At 46.3% G+C, this 22,328-nt stretch overlaps 2 protein-coding genes across 3 annotated transcripts in view; both read left to right on the top strand.

Moving 5' to 3' along the window:
• Positions 1-7,164, top strand: part of LOC149974630 (ubiquitin-like modifier-activating enzyme 6) — a 49,045-nt gene extending 41,881 nt beyond the window's left edge. The window contains exons 30-33 of the mRNA XM_090209777.1: positions 373-500; positions 1,267-1,354; positions 5,045-5,139; positions 5,960-7,164. Of these exons, the coding sequence (XP_090065903.1) occupies positions 373-500; positions 1,267-1,354; positions 5,045-5,139; positions 5,960-6,107 (459 nt within the window). The 3' untranslated portion in view covers positions 6,108-7,164. The remainder of the gene's footprint in view (positions 1-372; positions 501-1,266; positions 1,355-5,044; positions 5,140-5,959) is intronic.
• Positions 7,165-11,546: 4,382 nt separating this feature from the next.
• LOC118936819 (tyrosine-protein phosphatase non-receptor type 9) overlaps positions 11,547-22,328 on the top strand; it is a 35,011-nt gene continuing 24,229 nt past the window's right edge. Inside the window, exons 1-4 of one of the 2 annotated variants that reach the window (XR_016488711.1) lie at positions 11,547-11,654; positions 13,569-13,712; positions 14,202-14,291; positions 21,435-21,559. Coding sequence is in view for 1 of the 2 variants with exons in the window: in XM_090209785.1 (XP_090065911.1) it covers positions 11,622-11,654; positions 13,569-13,712; positions 14,202-14,291; positions 21,435-21,559 (392 nt within the window). In the remaining variant the exon portion in view is untranslated. The remainder of the gene's footprint in view (positions 11,655-13,568; positions 13,713-14,201; positions 14,292-21,434; positions 21,560-22,328) is intronic. The other variant, XM_090209785.1, reaches the window with a different exon arrangement.

Here is a 22,328-nt window from a genome sequence, read left to right as displayed (position 1 = left end):
GTTTTAGATGGTAGAAATGACTGAATCAGATGTTTATCAGTTGAATGGGTTCTTTAAAAAGCTTGGATCTCTTCTTCGTGGTGTTGAATTGGTTTTACGGAATCTGCTTGTCTGATTCAGTCACAGAACTAAATAGAACGTACCAATGAATTCAGCGCTGTGTAGTTTTGGCTGTTGAAGTGAGTCGTCTGGGAGTCGTCTGGGAGTCGTCTGGGGGGTCGTCTGGGAGTCGTCTGGGAGTCGTCTGGGGGGTTGTCTGGGAGTCGTCTGGGAGTCGTCTGGGGGGGGTCGTCTGGGGGGAGTCGTCTGGGGGGGGTCGTCTGGGGAGTCGTCTGGAGAGTCGTCAGTGAGTGGTTGTGCTGTGGTCCCCAGGTGTCGTTGGAGCTGGTGAAGGTGGTGGGAGGATACGGGTTTGAGTCGTTCAACAACTGTTTCTTCAACCTGGCCCTTCCTGTCATGGTCCTCACCGAGGCTGCACCTGTCAAGAGAACACAGATCAGGTAGGAGAGACACACCTGTACACACACACCTGTACACACACCTGTACACACACACACACCTGAACACACACCTGTACACACACACACACACACACCTGTACACACACACACACACACCTGTACACACACACCTGTACACACACACACCTGTACACACACACCTGTACACACACAGCTGTACACACACACACACACACACACCTGTACACACACACACACACCTGTACATACACACGTACAGATAGAAAATACATCTCTTTCTTTCTTTCTCTATTTGGGACCTCTGGGCTGTGTGGTCTCTAACACTTCTTTCTCTCTCTTTCTCTTTCTCCCTCTCTCTCTGTCTCCCTCTCTCTCTATCGGTGTCTGTCTCTCTCTCTCTCTGTCTTTCTGTCTCTCTCTCTCTCTGTCTTTCTGTCTCTCTCTCTCTGTCTTTCTGTCTCTCTCTCTCTGTCTTTCTGTCTGTCTCTCTCTCTCTCTCTCTCTCTCTCTCTCTCTCTCTCTGTTTCCCTGTCTCTCTGTCTCCCTCTCTTTCTGTCACTGAGTCCTGTATGTGTCTCTCTCTCTGTCTGTTTCCCTGTTTCTGTCACTGAGTCCTGTCTGAGTCTCTCTGTCTTTCTGTCTCTCTCTGTCTCTCTTTCTCTCTCTCTGTTTCCCTGTCTCTCTGTCTCCCTCTCTTTCTGTCACTGAGTCCTGTATGTGTCTCTCTCTCTGTCTGTTTCCCTGTTTCTGTCACTGAGTCCTGAATGTGTGTTCTCCTCCTCAGGGAAGACATCTCTTTCTCTATCTGGGACCGCTGGACTGTGTGGGGTCACCAACACTTCTCCCTCTCTGACTTCATCAACGCAGTGTTGGTGAGACACATTCATTACTATATTAATTAAGTATAGAGTATAGAGCCTGCCATGGTGTTGACTGTGTTGTATTATGGGATAGATCCTACCATGGTGTTGACTGTGTTGTATTACAGGTGAATTATGGGATAGATCCTACCATGGTGTTGACTGTGTTGTATTGTGGGATAGAGCCTACCATGGTGTTGACTGTGTTGTATTACAGGTGAATTATGGGATAGATCCTACCATGGTGTTGACTGTGTTGTATTGTGGGATAGATCCTACCATGGTGTTGACTGTGTTGTATTACAGGTGAATTATGGGATAGATCCTACCATGGTGTTGACTGAGTTGTATTATGGGATAGATCCTACCATGGTGTTGACTGTGTTGTATTATGGGATAGATCCTACCATGGTGTTGACTGTGTTGTATTATGGGATAGGGCCTACCATGGTGTTGACTGTGTTGTATTATGGGATAGAGCCTACCATGGTGTTGACTGTGTTGTATTATGGGATAGATCCTACCATGGTGTTGACTGTGTTGTATTATGGGATAGATCCTACCATGGTGTTGACTGTGTTGTATTATGGGATAGAGCCTACCATGGTGTTGACTGTGTGGTATTATGGGATAGATCCTACCATGGTGTTGACTGTGTTGTATTACAGGTGAATTATGGGATAGATCCTACCATGGTGTTGACTGTGTTGTATTATGGGATATAACCTACCATGGTGTTGACTGTGTTGTATTATGGGATAGATCCTACCATGGTGTTGACTGTGTTGTATTATGGGATAGATCCTACCATGGTGTTGACTGTGTTGTATTATGGGATAGATCCTACCATGGTGTTGACTGTGTTGTATTATGGGATAGAGCCTACCATGGTGTTGACTGTGTGGTATTATGGGATAGATCCTACCATGGTGTTGACTGTGTTGTATTACAGGTGAATTATGGGATAGATCCTACCATGGTGTTGACTGTGTTGTATTATGGGATAGAGCCTACCATGGTGTTGACTGTGTTGTATTATGGGATAGATCCTACCATGGTGTTGACTGTGTTGTATTATGGGATAGAGCCTACCATGGTGTTGACTGTGTGGTATTATGGGATAGATCCTACCATGGTGTTGACTGTGTTGTATTACAGGTGAATTATGGGATAGATCCTACCATGGTGTTGACTGTGTTGTATTATGGGATAGAGCCTACCATGGTGTTGACTGTGTTGTATTATGGGATAGATCCTACCATGGTGTTGACTGTGTTGTATTATGGGATAGAGCCTACCATGGTGTTGACTGTGTGGTATTATGGGATAGATCCTACCATGGGGTTGACTGTGTGGTATTATGGGATAGATCCTACCATGGTGTTGACTGTGTTGTATTATGGGATAGATCCTACCATGGTGTTGACTGTGTTGTATTATCGGATAGATCCTACCATGGTGTTGACTGTGTAGTATTATGGGATTTATCCTACCATGGTGTTGACTGTGTGGTATTACAGGTGTATTATGGGTTAATCCTACCATGGGGTTGACTGTGTTGTATTATGGGATAGAACCTACCATGGTGTTGACTGTGTTGTATTACAGGAGAAATATGTTGTAACTCCTACCATGGGGTTGACTGTGTTGTATTAAGGGATAGAACCTACCATGGTGTTGACTGTGTTGTGTTACAGGTGAAGTATGGGATAGAGCCTACCATGGGGTTGACTGTGCTGTGTTATGGGATAGATCCTACCATGGTGTTGACTGTGTTGTATTACCAGAGAAGTATGGGATAGATCCTACCATGGTGTTGACTGTTGTATTATGGGATAGATCCTACCATGGTGTTGACTGTTGTATTACATTATAAGTATGGGATAGAACCTACCATGGTGTTGACTGTGTTGTATTATGGGATAGATCCTACCATGGTGTTGACTGTGTTGTATTATGGGATAGATCCTACCATGGTGTTGACTGTGTTGTATTATGGGATAGATCCTACCATGGTGTTGACTGTGTTGTATTATGGGATAGAGCCTACCATGGTGTTGACTGTGTTGTATTGCAGGTGAATTATAGGATAGAACCTACCATGATGTTGACTGTGTTGTATTATGGGATAGATCCTACCATGGTGTTGACTGTGTTGTATTATGGGATAGAGCCTACCATGGGGTTGACTGTGTTGTATTACAGGTGAATTATGGGATAGATCCTACCATAGGGTTGACTGTGTTGTATTATGGGATAGATCCTACCATGGTGTTGACTGTGTTGTATTATGGGATATATCCTACCATGGTGTTGACTGTGTTGTATTACAGGTGAATTATGGGATAGAGCCTACCATGGTGTTGACTGTGTTGTATTATGGGATAGATCCTACCATGGTGTTGACTGTGTTGTATTACAGGTTAATTATGGGATAGAGCCTACCATGGTGTTGACTGTGTTGTATTATGGGATAGATCCTACCATGGTGTTGACTGTGTTGTATTACAGGTGAATTATGGGATAGAGCCTACCATGGTGTTGACTGTGTTGTATTATGGGATAGATCCTACCATGGTGTTGACTGTGTTGTGTTACAGGTGAAGTATGGGATAGAGCCTACCATGGTGTTGACTGTGTTGTATTATGGGATATATCCTACCATGGTGTTGACTGTGTTGTGTTACAGGTGAAGTATGGGATAGAACCGACCATGGTGTTGACTGTGTTGTATTATGGGATAGAACCTACCATGGTGTTGACTGTGTTGTATTACAGGTGAATTATGGGATAGAGCCTACCATGGTGTTGACTGTGTTGTATTACAGGTTAATTATGGGATAGAACCTACCATGGTGTTGACTGTGTTGTATTACAGGTTAATTATGGGATAGAACCTACCATGGTGTTGACTGTCTTGTATTATGGGCTATATCTTACCATGGTGTTGACTGTGTTGTTTTACAGGTGTATTATGGGATAGAACCTACCATGGTGTTGACTGTGTTGTATTACAGGTGAATTATGGGATAGAACCTACCATGGTGTTGACTGTGTTGTATTACAGGTGAATTATGGGATACATCCTACCATGGTGTTGACTGTGTTGTATTACAGGTGAATTATGGGATACATCCTACCATGGTGTTGACTGTGTTGTATTACAGGTGAATTATGGGATAGAACCTACCATGGTGTTGACTGTGTTGTATTACAGGTGAATTATGGGATAGAACCTACCATGGTGTTGACTGTGTGGTATTACAGGTGAATTATGGGATAGAACCTACCATGGTGTTGACTGTTGTATTACAGGTGAATTATGGGATAGAACCTACCATGGTGTTGACTGTGTTGTATTACAGGTGAATTATGGGATAGAGCCTACCATGGTGTTGACTGTGTGGTATTATGGGATAGATCCTACCATGGTGTTGACTGTGTTGTATTACAGGTGAATTATGGGATACATCCTACCATGGTGTTGACTGTGTTGTATTACAGGTGAATTATGGGATACATCCTACCATGGTGTTGACTGTGTTGTATTACAGGTGAATTATGGGATAGAACCTACCATGGTGTTGACTGTGTTGTATTACAGGTGAATTATGGGATAGAACCTACCATGGTGTTGACTGTGTGGTATTACAGGTGAATTATGGGATAGAACCTACCATGGTGTTGACTGTTGTATTACAGGTGAATTATGGGATAGAACCTACCATGGTTGTCCATGGGGTGAAGATGCTCTATGTTCCTGTGATGCCAGGACACAACAAGAGACTGAAACTAACGTAAGCACACACACACACACACACACACGTACACACACACACACGTACACACACACACACACACACACACGCACACACACACACACACACACACACACACACACACACACACACACACACACACACACACACACACACACACACACACTGTCCTCCTGAATCACTGTGAATCTTAGTCTCTCATTCTCCTCTCCTCCCTCCCCCCCTCTCCTCCCCCCTCTCCTCCACCTCCCCCTCTCCTCCCCCCTCTCCTCCACCTCCCCCCTCTATCCCTCCCTCCCCCCCTCCTCCCTCTCCCCCACCCTTCTCCCTCTCCTCCCCCTCTCTCCTCCCTCTCTTCCCTCCCCCCCTCTCCTCCCTCTCCTCCCTCCCCCTCTCCTCCCTCGTCTCCTCCCTCCCCCTCTCCTCCCTCTCTTCCCTCCCCCTCTCCTCCCTCGTCTCCTCCCTCCCCCTCTCCTCCCTCTCCTCCCTCTCCTCCCTCCCCCTCTCCTCCCTCGTCTCCTCCCTCCCCCTCTCCTCCCTCTCCTCCCTCCCCCTCTCCTCCCTCCTCTCCTCCCTACCCCTCTCCTCCCTCCCTCTCTTCTCCCTCCCCCCTCTCCTCCCTCTCCTCCCTCCCCCTCTCCCCCCTCCCTCTCCCCCCCCTCCACCCTCTCCTCCCTCCACCCTCTCCTCCCTCCACCATCTCCTCCCAACTCTCCTCCCTCCCGCCTCTCCTCCCTCCTCCCTCTCCTCCCTCCACCATCTCCTCCCTCACCATCTCCTCCCTCCTCCTCCCTCCCTCCCTCCCTCCCCCTCTCCTCCCTCCCCCCTCCTCTCCCAGGATGCAGAAGTTGATCAAACCGTCTGTAGACCGTCGCTATGTTGACCTGACCGTGTCCTTCGCTCCAGAGTCAGATGGTGATGAGGACCTTCCTGGACCCCCCGTTAGGTACTACTTCAGCCCCGACGGAGACGCTCACACCGCCTGACACGCCCGGACCATAACATCCCTGACGCCCCTCAAACTAACCAAATATAACCACCCCTCAGTCCCCTCAAACTAACCCTCTGTACCTGCAAAACCCTAGTTGACAACAGTGGTGCTTCTTGAACAGGGGTGGATTCTTGAACAGGGGTTGATTCTAGAACAGGGGTGGATTCTTGAACAGGGGTTGATTCTAGAACAGGGGTGGATTCTAGAACAGGGGTGGATTCTAGAACATATGTTGATTCTAGAACAGGGGTGGATTCTAGAACAGGGGTGGATTCTAGAACAGGGGTGGATTCTAGAACAGGGGCGGATTCTAGAACAGGGGCGGATTCTAGAACATATGTTGATTCTAGAATATATGTTGATTCTAGAATATATGTTGATTCTAGAACAGATGGTGATTCTAGAACAGATGGTGATTCTAGAACAGATGGTGATTCTAGAACAGGGCTGGCCCCATGTACCATTATTAGAGAAAGAGCATAGAGGTAGAAAGAGGGCTGTAGATGGATATAACCTGGTCTGATGAGTTCTCTTTCTACCTCTATGAGAAGAGGGAAGCACTTGGCTGTGTACATAGTAGTCCCTCTGTGTTTTCTACTCTGGTTTAAAACACAGCTCAGACTGGTGTTTTCTACCCTGGTTTCAAACACAGCTCTGACTGGTGTTTTCTACCCTGGTTTAAAACACAGCTCAGACTGGTGTTTTCTACTCTGGTTTAAAACACAGCTCTGACTGGTGTTTTCTACTCTGGTTTAAAACACAGCTCTGACTGGTGTTTTCTACTCTGGTTTCAAACACAGCTCAGACTGGTGTTTTCTACCCTGGTTTAAAACACAGCTCTGACTGGTGTTTTCTACCCTGGTATCAAACACAGCTCTGACTGGTGTTTTCTACCCTGGTTTAAAACACAGCTCTGACTGGTGTTTTCTACTCTGGTATCAAACACAGCTCTGACTGCTATGCACATGCCTTAACTAACAACCCTGTTGTGTTTGTCACGATGACGACGATGATGCTAAAAATAAAAACGACAGTGTTTACACACCCATACATACACACTTTCCGTGGTTTTCATTTGGGGGGGGGGGGGGGAGAGAGAGAGAGAGACTCTTGATCTTAAAAGGCGGGATCACAATCGTCACCTAAACGTTCCTATTGGCTGATGGGGGATTTTGGATGATTGATAGGTGTGTCCCCAATCATCTCTCCTTCCTCCCAGAGTGTGCACTTGTTCATTTCCCTTCACAGCTTTTTCAAAGGAAATGACTTGGTATAAATAAATATGATGATTCCTACTAACCCATGCCTCCACCAATCCAAGGCTTTTGGGGTTTTGAGAGAAGCGGTGAACGAGTGCACACTTCAGGAGATATTATTGGGACACCCCCTATATGCTCTCCTCAGTCAGAAGCCACGTCAGCCATTCACTATATAAACAGAGATGATAACAGGTTGGTCTGTTGTTGAAGATGGGAGGGACAGAGATGATAACAGGTTAGTCTGTTGTTGAAGATGGGAGGGGACAGAGATGATAACAGGTTAGTCTGTTGTTGAAGATGGGAGGGGACAGAGATGATAACAGGTTGGTCTGTTGTTGAAGATGGGAGGGACAGAGATGATAACAGGTTGGTCTGTTGTTGAAGATGGGAGGGACAGAGATGATAACAGGTTAGTCTGTTGTTGAAGATGGGAGGGACAGAGATGATAACAGGTTGGTCTGTTGTTGAAGATGGGAGGGGACAGAGATGATAACAGGTTAGTCTGTTGTTGAAGATGGGAGGGGACAGAGATGATAACAGGTTGGTATGTTGTTGAAGATGGGAGGGACAGAGATGATAACAGGTTGGTCTGTTGTTGAAGATGGGAGGGACAGAGATGATAACAGGTTGGTCTGTTGTTGAAGATGGGAGGGACAGAGATGATAACAGGTTAGTAAGTTGTTGAAGATGGGAGGGACAGAGATGATAACAGGTTGGTCTGTTGTTGAAGATGGGAGGGACAGAGATGATAACAGGTTAGTTAGTAAGTTGTTGAAGATGGGAGGGACAGAGATGATAACAGGTTGGTCTGTTGTTGAAGATGGGAGGGACAGAGATGATAACAGGTTGGTCTGTTGTTGAAGATGGGAGGGACAGAGATGATAACAGGTTGGTCTGTTGTTGAAGATGGGAGGGACAGAGATGATAACAGGTTAGTTAGTAAGTTGTTGAAGATGGGAGGAACAGAGATGATAACAGGTTGGTCTGTTGTTGAAGATGGGAGGGACAGAGATGATAACAGGTTGGTCTGTTGTTGAAGATGGGAGGGACAGAGATGATAACAGGTTAGTCTGTTGTTGAAGATGGGAGGGACAGAGATGATAACAGGTTGGTCTGTTGTTGAAGATGGGAGGGACAGAGATGATAACAGGTTAGTCTGTTGTTGAAGATGGGAGGGACAGAGATGATAACAGGTTGGTCTGTTGTTGAAGATGGGAGGGGACAGAGATGATAACAGGTTGGTCTGTTGTTGAAGATACGAGGGGACAGAGATGATAACAGGTTGGTCTGTTGTTGAAAATACGAGGGGACAGAGATGATAACAGGTTAGTCTGTTGTTGAAGATGGGAGGGACAGAGATGATAACAGGTTAGTCTGTTGTTGAAGATGGGAGGGGACAGAGATGATAACAGGTTGGTCTGTTGTTGAAGATGGGAGGGACAGAGATGATAACAGGTTAGTCTGTTGTTGAAGATGGGAGGGGACAGAGATGATAACAGGTTGGTATGTTGTTGAAGATGGGAGGGACAGAGATGATAACAGGTTGGTCTGTTGTTGAAGATGGGAGGGACAGAGATAACAGGTTAGTCTGTTGTTGTTGAAGATGGGAGGGACAGAGATGATAACAGGTTAGTCTGTTGTTGAAGATGGGAGGGACAGAGATGATAACAGGTTGGTCTGTTGTTGAAGATGGGAGGGACAGAGATGATAACAGGTTGGTCTGTTGTTGAAGATGGGAGGGACAGAGATGATAACAGGTTGGTCTGTTGTTGAAGATGGGAGGGACAGAGATGATAACAGGTTAGTAAGTTGTTGAAGATGGGAGGGACAGAGATGATAACAGGTTGGTCTGTTGTTGAAGATGGGAGGGACAGAGATGATAACAGGTTAGTAAGTTGTTGAAGATGGGAGGGACAGAGATGATAACAGGTTGGTCTGTTGTTGAAGATGGGAGGGACAGAGATGATAACAGGTTGGTCTGTTGTTGAAGATGGGAGGGACAGAGATGATAACAGGTTAGTCTGTTGTTGAAGATGGGAGGGACAGAGATGATAACAGGTTGGTCTGTTGTTGAAGATGGGAGGGACAGAGATGATAACAGGTTAGTCTGTTGTTGAAGATGGGAGGGACAGAGATGATAACAGGTTAGTCTGTTGTTGAAGATGGGAGGGACAGAGATGATAACAGGTTGGTCTGTTGTTGAAGATGGGAGGGACAGAGATGATAACAGGTTAGTCTGTTGTTGAAGATGGGAGGGGACAGAGATGATAACAGGTTGGTCTGTTGTTGAAGATGGGAGGGACAGAGATGATAACAGGTTAGTCTGTTGTTGAAGATGGGAGGGGACAGAGATGATAACAGGTTGGTATGTTGTTGAAGATGGGAGGGACAGAGATGATAACAGGTTGGTCTGTTGTTGAAGATGGGAGGGACAGAGATAACAGGTTAGTCTGTTGTTGTTGAAGATGGGAGGGGACAGAGATGATAACAGGTTGGTCTGTTGTTGAAGATGGGAGGGGACAGAGATGATAATAGGTTAGTCTGTTGTTGAAGATGGGAGGGGACAGAGATGATACCATCTGCATTATGAATACAGTCCCTGATAGTCACCATCTTCCATACTCTGGTCTAAAGTAGTGCACTATATAGGGAATAGGGCTCTGGTCTAAAGTAGTGCACTATATAGGGAATAGGGCTCTGGTCTAAAGTAGTGCACTATATAGGGAATAGGGCTCTGGTCTAAAGTAGTTCACTATATAGGGAATAGGGCTCTGGTCTATAGTAGTACCACTATATAGGGAATAGGGCTCTGGTCTAAAGTAGTACCACTATATAGGGAATAGGGCTCTGGTCTAAAGTAGTGCACTATATAGGGAATAGGGCTCTGGTCTAAAGTAGTGCACTATATAGGGTATAGGGCCCTGGTCTAAAGTAGTGCACTATGTAGGGAATAGGGCTCTGGTCTAAAGTAGTGCACTAGATAGGGAATAGGACTCTGGTCTAAAGTAGTGCACTATATAGGGTATAGGGCTCTGGTCTATAGTAGTGCCACTATATAGGGTATAGGGCTCTGGTCACTAGTAGTTCACTATATAGGGAATATGGTGGTATTTGGGACCCTGAGCTTGTAGTTTGCATTCAGAAGAAGTGATGTCAGAGAGAAAGTGGGCTTGTGTCCCAAATGAGACTGATCTGTCCCTGCTTTTCCCTACCTTGTATTTACATGTATCTCTCTACTAAACCCTCTGACGTGGGCTTGTGTCCCAAATTACACCCTATTGCCTATATGCTGCACTCCTGTATAGGGATTAGGGTGCCGCTGAGACACTCCGTCGCCAACTGTCTTGCACAGGAAATATCTATCAGGATTTCCTTGATAGTGAACGTCAAAAGAATAACATGTAAAAAAAAATAAAAAAAATAAACATATTATGTAAATTGTTGTGACAAGTGATGGCTCAATAAAAATAGTTTTCAGGATGTTTTGTGACTGAACTGTTGCCTGTCTATTTATTTTATTTTTTTCATGACAGAGAAAGATTCACGTATGGAAAATAACATCACAAACATGGATATACGTTCATTAAACTAAACCTTGGTATGCTCTTTTCCACCATGTGTTGTGTCACCTAACATTCTTAATAAAGAATGGTGCAGAATTGATCAAATCATCATCTCCATTAGAAGTATACACTAACGTTCGACTTTTTGTAGAATGAGCCCTTTGGCGACCCGTAGTCTCCTCCCGTGGTCCATGTTAATTCGGGCTCCTTGGGACGTCCCCCGTCCCCCCAATTGAAGTTAAAATGTAAGTTTAGCGAAAGGTTATAGTTAAAGTGTTGGGGTTATTAAAGTTAGGTTTTTGGGAACGGACGTCCCAAAAGATTCTGTATAGCACTAACCCGCCTCCCGTATGGTCAACATTAGTTACCAGAGCCACAAAGTCATAATAATGGCTAAACCACGCCCATTCCTACAGTTTCTCTTCTTTAAATCTGACTTTAAACCTAACATTAACCACACTGCTATCCTTCTGCTTAACCCTAACCCTTAAATTATTACCTAAAAGCAATTTTGTTTCGTACATTTATTAAAAATAAAAATAAATGCGATATTTGTATCGTATTTTGACTTTGTGTCTGTGGTAAATAGTGTATCTGTGGTAACTAGTGACAACCGCGCCGCCGCCGCACTCGGTCTTCTGCGTCGTGAACGAGCACGTCGAAACGACGTTGACGTGAGGCTTCAAGATGGCGGAAGCCTTGACGAGTCAGGAGGAACTGGTAAGGACTTGGGTTTTTTAACCATAGTGCTCTCGATTTCATCAACAAACAAAAAACATTTATGTTAATAATAAACCCAAATGTCTAGTTAGGTTGTAAGGGTCAACGTTGTCCTTGGTGAGGATACTGTCTCGTAAATATCCTTGGTCCCGTTACATATATTATGACAGCCGCTAGCATGCTACTATTAGCTAGCTGCTTAACACTGTCGTCTGGATGCGTTGGCTGACATAGTTACATCTCACTGGTTAGATTTCATATTTTGTTACCCACATTATTATTTATTTTGTTGAATAACTTATTGAACGCAGATGGCTACCTAGCGATAGCTAAACTTTAGGCCGGGGAGGAAGACCCGTGTTGACACACGTCCTCTTTGGCTTCCTACCTAGGTAACTACAGTAAGAGTAACATGGACATGTTCTGCTTCATTTGAGCCTCACACGACTTCCTTTCAGATGTAAAACATGCCAGTACAAGATTGTTTTTTATACGTCCAGTGACATGTTTGCTTTCTGAGTACTGTTTGGTCTCAGTCATAGTTAATGTGCCTGATAACTATCTATTTTTCGACAGTCGGTTCACAGAATTTGCTCTCAGGTTCCTAGTAAAACGTTTGTTTTCGTCGTTCAACTGGCTGGCTAGATTGCTGGTTAACGTTAAACAACCCGAAAGAGCCGCTATCAGATAGAAAATAGTCGATGCTAGACCACACTTTCATAGTTAATGTTTTATTTAATTAAACTACATTGCCAACAGTAGACGAGTAGCTTAGGGCCCTAAGCTAGTAGCTACGACTTGCTCGGTCCTCTCATCTCTTAGTTAGTTATTTTAATGCAACTACTCCAGCTAACGAGCAACACGCATTATGTGCTACATGAATCATGTTACCACTTATTAACGTGCATTTGTAACGGGAGTTAACATTTTTTTTTAGGGTTACGTTTTTCTAGGGACATTTCTATGTTACTCCTTTGCCAAAATTGGTTGTTGGAAGGTGTTGGTACAATCCGTTGTCAAGTGTCGGGAAACGGATGTTTTTTGTTGAATATCCGCTGACGTCACTGGATATAGTTGGAAGTTTATAAAGTTCACCCAGATCAAGCACATGACGTAGGGCTGTGTGTACTAGAGGTCGACCGATTATGATTTTCCGATACCGATTATTGGAGGACCAAAAAAAGCTGATATAATCTGCTGATTTATATGTATGTGTAAAAATGACAATTACAACAATACTGAATGAACACTTTTATTTGAACTTAATATAATGCATAACATATATATTTAGTCTCAAATAAATAATGAAACATGTTCAATTTGGTTTAAATAATGCAAAAACGCAGTGTTGGAGAAGAAAGTAAAAGTGCAATATGTGCCATGTAAATTTTTTTTTTTAAATAAGCTAACGTTTTAAGTTCCTTGCTCAGGACATGAGCACAGCTGGTGGTTCCTTTTAACATGAATCTTCAATATTCCCAGGTAAGAAGTTTTAGGTTGTAGTTATTATAGGAATTATGACTTGTCGACTATCTCTCTCTCTCTATACCATTTGTATTTCATATACCTTTGACTATTGGATGTTCTTATAGGCACTTTAGTATTGCCAGCCTAATCTCAAGAGTTGAAGTCATCCAAGCATTGCTAAGAGCTGCTGGCAAACGCAGGAAAGTTTGAATGAATGCTTACGAGTCTGCTGCTGCCTACCACCGCTCAGTCAGACTGCTCTATCAAATATCAAATCATAGACTCAATTATAATATAATAAACACAGAAATACGAGCCTTTGGTCATTAATATGGTCTCGTCTCATTCCTGTAAACCTCCCTTCTTCTCCCCTTGTTCCCCCATCTCCCCTCTAACCTCCCCTCCGTCCCCACCATCCCCTCTTACCTCCCCACCGTCCTTCCCCAGGCGGTGGAGGAGTTCCTGAGTGAGGTGCGTAGCAGGGAACATCCCCACAGTGCTGCTCTGGTCTCTCAGCCGACCGCCGTCAAGTTCCTCATGGCGCGCAAGTTTGATGTCTCCCGAGCAATAGACCTCTTCCAGGCATACAAGGTACAGAGAGGGACCAGGTCGGGGTGGGTGTGTGTGAGAGACAGAGAGAGAGACAGACAGAGAGGGACCAGGTCGGGGTGGGTGGGTGGGTGTGTGTGTGTGTGAGAGACAGAGAGAGAGACAGAGAGGGACCAGGTGTGTGTGTGAGAGACAGAGAGAGAGACAGAGAGGGACCAGGTGTGTGTGTGTGTGTGAGAGAGAGAGAGAGACAGAGAGGGACCAGGTCGGGGTGGGTGGGTGTGAGAGACAGAGAGGGACCAGGTGTGTGTGTGTGTGAGAGAGAAAGAGAGAGAGAGACAGAGAGGGACCAGGTCGGGGTGGGTGGGTGTGAGAGACACAGAGAGACAGAGTGTGTGTGTGTGAGTGAGTGACTGTGTGTGTGTGAGCATTTTTGTGTCTAGTCCCCGAAATACACTGTAAATTCCCACCTATGCCAGAATGTGCTAATGGTTGACCCTTGACCTGTATGTCTGTGATTCGTCCAATCAGAACACGAGGATTAAGGAGGGCATCTTCAACATTAACCCAGAAGAGGAACCTCTCCGTTCTGAACTGCTCAGCGGAAAGTTCACCGTCCTGGTGAGGCCTGTGTGTGTGTGTGTGTGTGTGTGTGTGTGTGTGTGTGTGTGTGTGTGTGTGTGTGTGTCAGGGTTTTCTTTAGGAAAATGTGGCGCCCGGACAACGTGACCAGGGAATAATTTGATTTACTGGCCATTTTGATAAATTTACAGGATCCATATTCTTTGGGAGTGATGGAGGTAGATATGTATAGGGGGAAGGAGACAGGGATACTGGAGTGATGGAGGTAGATATGTATAGGGGGAAGGAGACAGGGATACTGGAGTGATGGAGGTAGATATGTATAGGGGGAAGGAGACAGGGATACTGGAGTGATGGAGGTAGATATGTATAGGGGGAAGGAGACAGGGATACTGGAGTGATGGAGGTAGATATGTATAGGGGGAAGGGGACAGGGATACTGGAGTGATGGAGGTAGATATGTATAGGGGGAAGGAGACAGGGATACTGGAGTGATGGAGGTAGATATGTATAGGGAGAAGGAGACAGGGATACTGGAGTGATGGAGGTAGATATGTATAGGGAGAAGGAGACAGGGATACTGGAGTGATGGAGGTAGATATGTATAGGGGGGAGGAGAGGGATACTGGAGTGATGGAGGTAGATATGTATAGGGGGAAGGAGACAGGGATACTGGAGTGATGGAGGTAGATATGTATAGGGAGAAGGAGACAGGGATACTGGAGTGATGGAGGTAGATATGTATAGGGGGGAGGAGAGGGATACTGGAGTGATGGAGGTAGATATGTATAGGGGGGAGGAGAGGGATACTGGAGTGATGGAGGTAGATATGTATAGGGGGAAGGAGACAGGGATACTGGAGTGATGGAGGTAGATATGTATAGGGGGAAGGAGACAGGGATACTGGAGTGATGGAGGTAGATATGTATAGGGGGAAGGAGACAGGGATACTGGAGTGATGGAGGTAGATATGTATAGGGGGGAGGAGAGGGATACTGGAGTGATGGAGGTAGATATGTATAGGGGGAAGGAGACAGGGATACTGGAGTGATGGAGGTAGATATGTATAGGGGGGAGGAGACAGGGATACTGGAGTGATGGAGGTAGATATGTATAGGGGGAAGGAGACAGGGATACTGGAGTGATGGAGGTAGATATGTATAGGGGGGAGGAGACAGGGATACTGGGGTGATGGAGGTAGATATGTATAGGAGACAGGGATACTGGAGTGATGGAGGTAGATATGTATAGGAGACAGGGATACTGGAGTGATGGAGGTAGATATGTATAGGGGGAAGAGGACAGGGGTAGTGGAGTGATGGAGGTAGATATGTATAGGGGGAAGGGGACAGGGATACTGGAGTGATGGAGGTAGATATGTATAGGGGGAAGGAGACAGGTATACTGGAGTGATGGAGGTAGATATGTATAGGGGGAAGGAGACAGGGATACTGGAGTGATGGAGGTAGATATGTATAGGGAGAAGGAGACAGGGATACTGGAGTGATGGAGGTAGATATGTATAGGGGGGAGGAGAGGGATACTGGAGTGATGGAGGTAGATATGTATAGGGGGAAGGAGACAGGGATACTGGAGTGATGGAGGTAGATATGTATAGGGGGAAGGAGACAGGGATACTGGAGTGATGGAGGTAGATATGTATAGGGGGAAGGAGACAGGGATACTGGAGTGATGGAGGTAGATATGTATAGGGGGAAGGAGACAGGGATACTGGAGTGATGGAGGTAGATATGTATAGGGGGGAGGAGACAGGGATACTGGGGTGATGGAGGTAGATATGTATAGGAGACAGGGATACTGGAGTGATGGAGGTAGATATGTATAGGAGACAGGGATACTGGAGTGATGGAGGTAGATATGTATAGGGGGAAGAGGACAGGGATAGTGGAGTGATGGAGGTAGATATGTATAGGGGGAAGGGGACAGGGATACTGGAGTGATGGAGGTAGATATGTATAGGGGGAAGGAGACAAGTATACTGGAGTGATGGAGGTAGATATGTATAGGGGGAAGGAGACAGGTATACTGGAGTGATGGAGGTAGATATGTATAGGAAACAGGGATACTGGAGTGATGGAGGTAGATATGTATAGGAGACAGGGATACTGGAGTGATGGAGGTAGATATGTATAGGGGGGAGGAGACAGGGATACTGGGGTGATGGAGGTAGATATGTATAGGAGACAGGGATACTGGAGTGATGGAGGTAGATATGTATAGGAGACAGGGATACTGGAGTGATGGAGGTAGATATGTATAGGGGGAAGGGGACAGGGATACTGGAGTGATGGAGGTAGATATGTATAGGGGGGAGGAGACAGGGATACTGGAGTGATGGAGGTAGATATGTATAGGGGGAAGGAGACAGGGATACTGGAGTGATGGAGGTAGATATGTATAGGGGGGAGGGGACATGGATACTGGAGTGATGGAGGTAGATATGTATAGGGGGAAGGAGACAGGGATACTGGAGTGATGGAGGTAGATATGTATAGGGGGAAGGGGACAGGGATACTGGAGTGATGGAGGTAGATATGTATAGGGGGAAGGAGACAGGGATACTGGAGTGATGGAGGTAGATATGTATAGGGGGAAGGAGACAGGGATACTGGAGTGATGGAGGTAGATATGTATAGGGGGAAGGGGACAGGGATACTGGAGTGATGGAGGTAGATATGTATAGGGGGGAGGAGACAGGGATACTGGAGTGATGGAGGTAGATATATATAGGGGGAAGGGGACAGGGATACTGGAGTGATGGAGGTAGATATGTATAGGGGGAAGGAGAGGGATACTGGAGTGATGGAGGTAGATATGTATAGGGGGAAGGAGACAGGGATACTGGAGTGATGGAGGTAGATATATATAGGGGGAAGGGGACAGGGATACTGGAGTGATGGAGGTAGATATGTATAGGGGGAAGGAGACAGGGATACTGGAGTGATGGAGGTAGAAATGTATAGGGGGAAGGAGACAGGGATACTGGAGTGATGGAGGTAGATATGTATAGGGGAAGGAGACTGAGATACTGGAGTGATGGAGGTAGATATGCATAGGGGGAAGGAGACAGGGATACTGGAGTGATGGAGGTAGATATGTATAGGAGACAGGGTTACTGGGGTGATGGAGGTAGATATGTATAGGGGGAAGGTGACTAGGAATCGCGATCTAAGATAAACAGAGTAGCAGTGTGTGTATAGAGTGTCAGTATAAATTATGTGCTTATTATGTGTGAGTGAGAAAATGGAGTGTGTGTGTGTTTTGTAGTGTGTGTTTTGTAGTGTGTGTGTGTGTGTGTGTTGCAGTGTGTGTGTTGTAGTGTGTGCGTAAGAGTGTAGGGCCCTGTGAGTGTCTATAGAGAAACTAGCTGATTATTGAGTTGTGGCTGTTAGTGAATAGCATCTGAAATATGTGAAGATCATTTTGCATCTTGAGTATCATTTAAAAAAAATTGAGACAAGAAGAGGGCGAGGGGTGAAGATATCGGCCACTCTCTCTCCAGAAGGGCCCCGTCTCTCTCCAGAAGGGCCCCGTCTCTCTCCAGAAGGGCCCGGCTGTGTCTCTCTCCAGAAGGGCCCCGTCTCTCTCTCTCCAGAAGGGCCCCGTCTCTCTCCATTCATTGTGTGAATCTGGTTTCTCTGCCCTGATAATGTTGAGGGGGCATGTGTCTGGTTTCTCTGCCCTGATCATGTCTGGGGGGGGGGGGGTATGTGTCTGGTTTCTCTGCCCTGATAATGTTGAGGGGGGCATGTGTCTGGTTTCTCTGCCCTGATCATGTCTGGGGGGGGGGGGTATGTGTCTGGTTTCTCTGCCCTGATAATGTTGAGAGGGGCATGTGTCTGGTTTCTCTGCCCTGATCATGTGTGTGTGGTGGGTGGGGGGGGGGGGCGGGCATGTGTCTGGTTTCTCTGCTCTGATAATGTTGAGGGGGCATGTGTCTGGTTTCTCTGCCCTGGTCATGTTGGGGGGGCATGTGTCTGGTTTCTCTGCCCTGATCATGTTGGGGGGGCATGTGTCTGGTTTCTCTGCCCTGATCATGTTGGGGGGGGGCATGTGTCTGGTTTCTCTGCCCTGATAATGTTGAGGGAGCATATGTCTGGTTTCTCCGCCCTGATCATGTCGAGGGAGCATGTATCTGGTTTCTCTGCCCTGATAGTGTTGGGGGGGGGCATGTGTCTGGTCATGTTGAGGGAGCGCACATGCCTGAACACGAATAGAAGTTCCTGGCCTGCTGCGTGGAAATGTAGGAAAGTGTTTTTTTTTTTACTGTTGTACCTCCATTGCAAATTATAATATATTAAAACTATAGTTCTTCACAGTAAGCTATTTGAAAAATCTTTCAAATAATCTCCCCCCTCGATAATCACAGATCCTCGTTGTGAAAGAGCAATGGATGGGCCTACTGCAGCATTGGCCAATAGGCTGTGTGTTCCATGGAAGGGCCTACTGCAGCGTTGGCCAATAGGCTGTGTGTTCCATGGAAGGGCCTACTGCAGCGTTGGCCAATAGGCTGTGTGTTCCATGGAAGGGCCTACTGCAGCATTGGCCAATAGGCTGTGTGTTCCATGGAAGGGCCTACTGCAGCATTGGCCAATAGGCTCTGTGTTCCATGGAAGGGCCTACTGCAGCATTGGCCAATAGGCTGTGTGTTCCATGGAAGGGCCTACTGCAGCATTGGCCAATAGGCTGTGTGTTCCATGGAAGGGCCTACCTCAGCATTGGCCAATAGGCTGTGTGTTCCATGGAAGGGCCTACTGCAGCATTGGCCAATAGGCTGTGTGTTCCATGGAAGGGCCTACTGCAGCATTGGCCAATAGGCCGTGTGTTCCATGGAAGGGCCTACTGCAGCATTGGCCAATAGGCCGTGTGTTCCATGGAAGGGCCTACTGCAGCATGGGCCAATAGGCTGTGGGTTCCATGAGCTCATTTCTTTACCTGCCAATAGATGCGTATCAATGTGGTCACACGATAGAGGCTGGTGATCTCACATTTCGTTGAATTATAACTTTTAGATTTTTTTGTCATTTTAATTCAGATTATGATTAACCATGGTGACAATGATTTTAGAGAAACAAAAAATATATTATTTTTCAATAATAGCTGGTTCCCCGTACCTGAATGGGAGGGGAGCTGGTTCCCCGTACCTGAATGGGAGGGGAGCTGGTTCCCCGTACCTGAATGGGAGGGGAGCTGGTTGCCCGTACCTGAATGGGAGGGGAGCTGGTTCCCCGTACCTGAATGGGAGGGGAGCTGGTTCCCCGTACCTGAATGGGAGGGGAGCTGGTTCCCCGTACCTGAATGGGAGGGGAGCTGGTTCCCCGTACCTGAATGGGAGGGGAGCTGGTTGCCGTACCTGAATGGGAGGGGAGCTGGTTCCCCGTACCTGAATGGGAGGGGAGCTGGTTGCCGTACCTGAATGGGAGGGGAGCTGGTTCCCCGTACCTGAATGGGAGGGGAGCTGGTTCCCCCTACCTGAGTGGGAGGGGAGCTGGTTGCCGTACCTGAATGGGAGGGGAGCTGGTTCCCCGTACCTGAGTGGGAGGGGAGCTGGTTCCCCGTACCTGAATGGGAGGGGAGCTGGTTCCCCGTACCTGAGTGGGAGGGGAGCTGGTTGCCGTACCTGAATGGGAGGGGAGCTGGTTCCCCGTACCTGAATGGGAGGGGAGCTGGTTCCCCGTACCTGAATGGGAGGGGAGCTGGTTGCCGTACCTGAATGGGAGGGGAGCTGGTTCCCCGTACCTGAATGGGAGGGGAGCTGGTTGCCGTACCTGAATGGGAGGGGAGCTGGTTCCCCGTACCTGAATGGGAGGGGAGCTGGTTGCCCCTACCTGAGTGGGAGGGGAGCTGGTTGCCGTACCTGAATGGGAGGGGAGCTGGTTCCCCGTACCTGAGTGGGAGGGGAGCTGGTTCCCCGTACCTGAATGGGAGGGGAGCTGGTTGCCCCTACCTGAATGGGAGGGGAGCCGGTTGCCCGTACCTGAATGGGAGGGGAGCCGGTTGCCCGTACCTGAATGGGAGGGCGAGCTTCAATTACCAGTTGAGAAATTAAAGTAAGTTGCTCTTTTTAATCTTTGCGCCAAAACAGTTTTTAACACACGATTGTATTTAGAATGGTTGCTGACTGAATGGGGCTGATGAAAACACACGTTTTACTCCAGCAGACATCAGCTGAGGAGCAGCAGGAGAAATCCCTCTCAGAATAGTCTCTGTGTACTGTGAGCATGTGATAGTTGTGTTGGATAAATAAGATGACTTACGAAAATACACCCGGGGCAATTTAATTTAATTCCACTAAATTATGCAATTTAACCTGTAGGACTGAACAGCGTCAGTTTGTGAGAGGATTCTGTTTCTCTCGGTCATTTTTGGCAACTCAAGTCGTTTGTGTGTGTCTGACAACAGTGACAGGAACAGAGGCAGCTTGTTGAACTAATAGACCAACTAATGTGTCTTACATTCTCTCTCTCTCTCTCTGGAAAAACTGACGTCTATGAGCAGAGGAAGGAGGAAAAAGAGGAGAAGAGTGAGCTGACAGGCAGCAGGCCCTCTCGCCCTCCCATCTGACTCCTTCTTCTCTCTCTCTCCTCTTCTTTCCCTCTGAGGGTTTGTCTTATGATGAATGGGGCTGTCTGAACAAACCCTCACCAATTAGACCGAGAAGGGGAGGATGGGAGGGAGGAGGAGGAGGAGGATGGGAGGGAGGGAGGAGGAGGATGTGAGGGGGAGCGAGGGAGAGAGGGAGAGATAGAAAGACTGAAGTGAAGAGGGAGGATGTGAGAAAAGAGGTAGAAAATGCGGTCTGTTGTGTTTACAGTAAAGGTCATGAGGACTGTAAAATAAAGATCTACTAGAATGCGGTCTGTTGTGTTTACAGTAAAGGTCATGAGGACTGTAAAATAAAGATCTACTAGAATGTTGTTTACAGTAAAGCTCATGACTGTAAAATAAAGATATATTAGAATACTGTCTGTTGTGTTTACAGTAAAGGTCATGAGGACTAAGTAAAGGTTTGCTAGAATGCTGTGTTTTACAGTAAAGCTCATGACTGTAAAATAAAGATCTACTAGAATGCGGTCTGTTCTGTTTACAGTAAAGGTCATGAGGACTAACTAAAGGTTTGCTAGAATGCTGTGTTTTACAGTAAAGCTCTGTGTGTTTCAGCCTGGTCGTGATGCTAAGGGTGCTGCTCTGGCTCTGTTCACCGCTCGTCTCCACCGCTCTGACGTCACTACCCATAGGGCTGTGCTGCAGGCCATCATCTTTCAGCTGGACAAAGCCATCGAGAGGTAACCAACCCCTGCACTACATTATTTATCCCTTTTTATCGCTCTCTCCTTAATTAGTCCTATTCTCTCTCTCTCTACTTAATTAGTCCTATTCTCTCTCTCTCTCTACTTAATTAGTCCTATTCTCTCTCTCTCTCTACTTAATTAGTCCTATTCTCTCTCTACTTAATTAGTCCTATTCTCTCTCTCTCCCTCTCTCCTTAATTAGTCCTATTCTCTTCCTCTCCTTAATTAGTCCTATTCTCTCTCTCCTTAATTAGTCCTATTCTCTCTCTCCTTAATTAGCCCTATTCTCTCTCTCTCTCTCTCCTCAATTAGTCCTATTCTCTCTCTACTTAATTAGTCCTATTCTCTCTCTCTCTCTCTCTCCTCAATTAGTCCTATTCTCTCTCTACTTAATTAGTCCTATTCTCTCTCTCTCTCTACTTAATTAGTCTTATTGTCTCTCTCTCTCTCCTTAATTAGTCCTATTCTCTCGCTCCTTAATTAGTCCTATTCTCTCTCTCTCTCTCCTTAATTAGTCCTATTCTCTCTCTCGCTCCTTAATTAGTCCTATTCTCTCTCTCCCTCTCTCCTTAATTAGTCCTATTCTCTCTCTCTACTTAATTAGTCCTATTCTCTCCCTCTCTACTTAATTAGTCCTATTCTCTCTCTCTCCTTAATTAGTCCTATTCTCTCTCTCCTTAATTAGTCCTATTCTCTCCCTCTCTACTTAATTAGTCCTATTCTCTTTCTCTCTCCTTAATTAGTCCTATTCTCTCTCTCTCCT

The sequence above is a fragment of the Oncorhynchus mykiss genome, chromosome 19 (assembly GCF_057628025.1).
Source record: "Oncorhynchus mykiss isolate SJ-2025 chromosome 19, ASM5762802v1, whole genome shotgun sequence".
Classification (NCBI taxonomy): Eukaryota; Metazoa; Chordata; class Actinopteri; order Salmoniformes; family Salmonidae; genus Oncorhynchus; species Oncorhynchus mykiss.
Note: the sequence above shows the minus strand (reverse complement) of the source record. Positions and strands in the feature narration are given on the sequence as shown.